Genomic DNA, 2,480 nt, shown 5'->3' with positions numbered 1-2,480 from the left:
TGTGTGTCTGTGAATACTGAATACCGAAGCAGTGTTTGGGATGGGTCTTCTCCTTCTTTCTATAAACATCCACCATCATCATTTTGATGGTTCTTGATGTGTATAGAACTGGGGGGTTTCCACTAACTGGGTTGTTGTTTTGTAGGACTGACAGTTGGGGGGTGGGGGTGGGGGTGGGGGGTGGGTGGTCGAGGAGGGGGACGGGGGGGGGGCGCTGGTCGGTCAGATTCGGGACTTGAAGCACTCCACCGAGGTTGAGGAGATAACCTCAGGAGGCGGGCTGTTCCAGTCCCTGACAGTCCTCGGGAAGAAGGAATACTTCCTGTAGTTCGTGTTACAGGAGTGGAGGAGATACGTCTCTCTGTGTGACTGTCTTGTGGACCGTGCAGGGGTGTTTGGGGTGTTGATGCTGACCTCTTCACGATGGTGTTTGAAGGTGGTCAGCCTTGCTGCTCTTCTTCTGTCTGCTAGGGTGGACCACTGTGGATGTGTCAGCATGGAGTCGACACTTGAGGTGTGACAGTGGTCGTTCACAACCCATCGAGCTGCACGGCGTTGGACTTTTTCTATGCTGTCGATATTTTTGGCAGTGTGGGGGTCCCAGACAGGTGAGACATATTCTAGAGTGGGGCGAACAAGGGCTTTGTAGGCTGTTTCTTTGATGTTGATGGAACCCACTCTAAGGTTTCGCCGGAGAAACCCTAAGGTCTTGTTTGCCCTGTTTGTTGTATTGGAGATGTGGGTGTCCCAGTTGAGGTCTTGGGAGATGGTGACCCCCAGGTACTTTGTCTCTACTACTCTTTTTAGGTTCTGGCCATGGAGATGGTACGTGCCAGTCAGTATGTTCCTCTTCCTGGAGACATGGAGGGCATGACACTTGTCTGGGTGGAAAAACATCTTCCATTTTGTTTCCTAATCTGCCTTGTGGTCCAGGTCCTGTTGTAGCTTCCTTTGGTCTTGGGGGGGAGTTATGGTTCTGTGGCAGAGAGTGTCGTCTGCAAAGAGCCGTGTTGTTGAGAATTGTTCAGGGAGGTCATTTATGTAGAGGAGAAAAAGGGCTGGGCCCAGGACTGATCCCTGGGGGACTCCTGATTCTACTGGGGCGGCCTTTGAAGGAGCTCCATCAACAACCACTGCTTGCTGTTGGTTTGCCAGGAAGTTCTTGATCCATTCATGGACCTGGCCAGTGATCCCATAATGTCGGGGTTTGTGGGTTAGAAGGGAGTGGCAGACCTTGTCAAATGCTTTAGAGAAATCCATCACTAAGACGTCTGACTGTTTCCCCTTCTCCATGTTGTAGGATAGCTCGTCCGCAAGCCCCAGCAGTTGGCTTTCACAAGACCTGCCTCACCAGAAACCGTGCTGTTCCTCACGCAGGATGTTGTTTGCCTCTGCAAATCCCATGATTGTGCTTACTACAATGTGCTCTAGGATTTTGCACGGGACACTTGTGAGGGAGACAGGGCGATAGTTTTCAGGCCTGTATCGTTCACCCTTCTTGAACACAGGAGAGACGTTTGCCCCTTTCCAGTCCTTTGGAACAATGCCTGTGTTGATGGAGGACTGATAGAGAAGCGTCAGAGCTGGGGCAATTCCATCTGCGATTTCCTTCAGGAGGCGAGGGGTGTTGAGTGAGTGAATTAGAAAACAACAACAACAACAAACCTCTGTGGCATGATTTGTCAAGCGTTGGGTATATGCGTAGCTTTGGCGTCTACTCCTTTTCTTTATGTATCATCAAAAAGCAGATATCATGAAGCGTATATGGCTCAGTCCGCACGCTTTGACGTCTCGCTGAAGTGAAACACTTTTGTCAAGTGACACAGTTTGAGAGCGTTCACTGACTGAGGGCTGAGTTTGTTCCTTGTGGTGATGGTGGAATAAGAGGATGGCAGTGAAGGTGATGATGATGATGGTGATGGTGGTGGTGGTGGTGGTGTGTGTGTGTGTGTGTGTTAGAAAAGGGTGTTGGAGGAGTCAGTGATGTTTGTGTCACCTTGACTGATATGATGTGGTAACTGGTAGATGTTAGGTAAAGAAAAGGGGAGGTAAGGAGAGTGGACGGTCGGGGGGATGGAGGTGGGATGTTGGGGGAGGGGAGGGCCAGGCTTGTTGGGTGGGAGATGGAGAGGCGGGGGGGAGTGGAGAGGTGGGGGTAGTAGAAGTAGAAAGGGGAAGCACCGACCGTAGGAAGTTCGAGTAGTTTGAGGAGAGTAAGGACGGTGACAATATTTTCTTGATTAGGAGAAAAATGCAACACACACACACACACACACACACACACACACACACACACACACACATATATATATATATATTGTGCAACAGATTACATTTGAAGTTTTGATTTTGTGACTGTGCACATTGATGAATTGACTACTGACCAGGATCCTTGATCTTCGCCGATCTTCTGGACAGTGTTGTATTGTTGCCTAATGATGTGATGTGCTACTGCTTGTCGAAGAGGACATGAAGTTTCT

The 2,480-nt window shown here is 49.7% G+C and overlaps 1 protein-coding gene across 1 annotated transcript; it reads right to left on the bottom strand.

The window, feature by feature from the left end:
• Positions 1–222: 222 nt before the first annotated feature.
• LOC143290299 (uncharacterized) lies at positions 223–1,404 on the bottom strand. The gene is made up of 2 exons (XM_076599650.1): positions 1,352–1,404; positions 223–853 (listed from the first exon to the last, which is right to left on the bottom strand). Exons 1-2 carry the CDS (start codon positions 1,402–1,404, stop codon positions 223–225), a joined length of 684 nt encoding a protein of 227 aa, XP_076455765.1.
• Positions 1,405–2,480: the final 1,076 nt, after the last annotated feature.

Source organism: Babylonia areolata, chromosome 15 (assembly GCF_041734735.1).
Source record: "Babylonia areolata isolate BAREFJ2019XMU chromosome 15, ASM4173473v1, whole genome shotgun sequence".
Taxonomy (NCBI): domain Eukaryota; kingdom Metazoa; phylum Mollusca; class Gastropoda; order Neogastropoda; family Buccinidae; genus Babylonia; species Babylonia areolata.
Note: the sequence above shows the minus strand (reverse complement) of the source record. Positions and strands in the feature narration are given on the sequence as shown.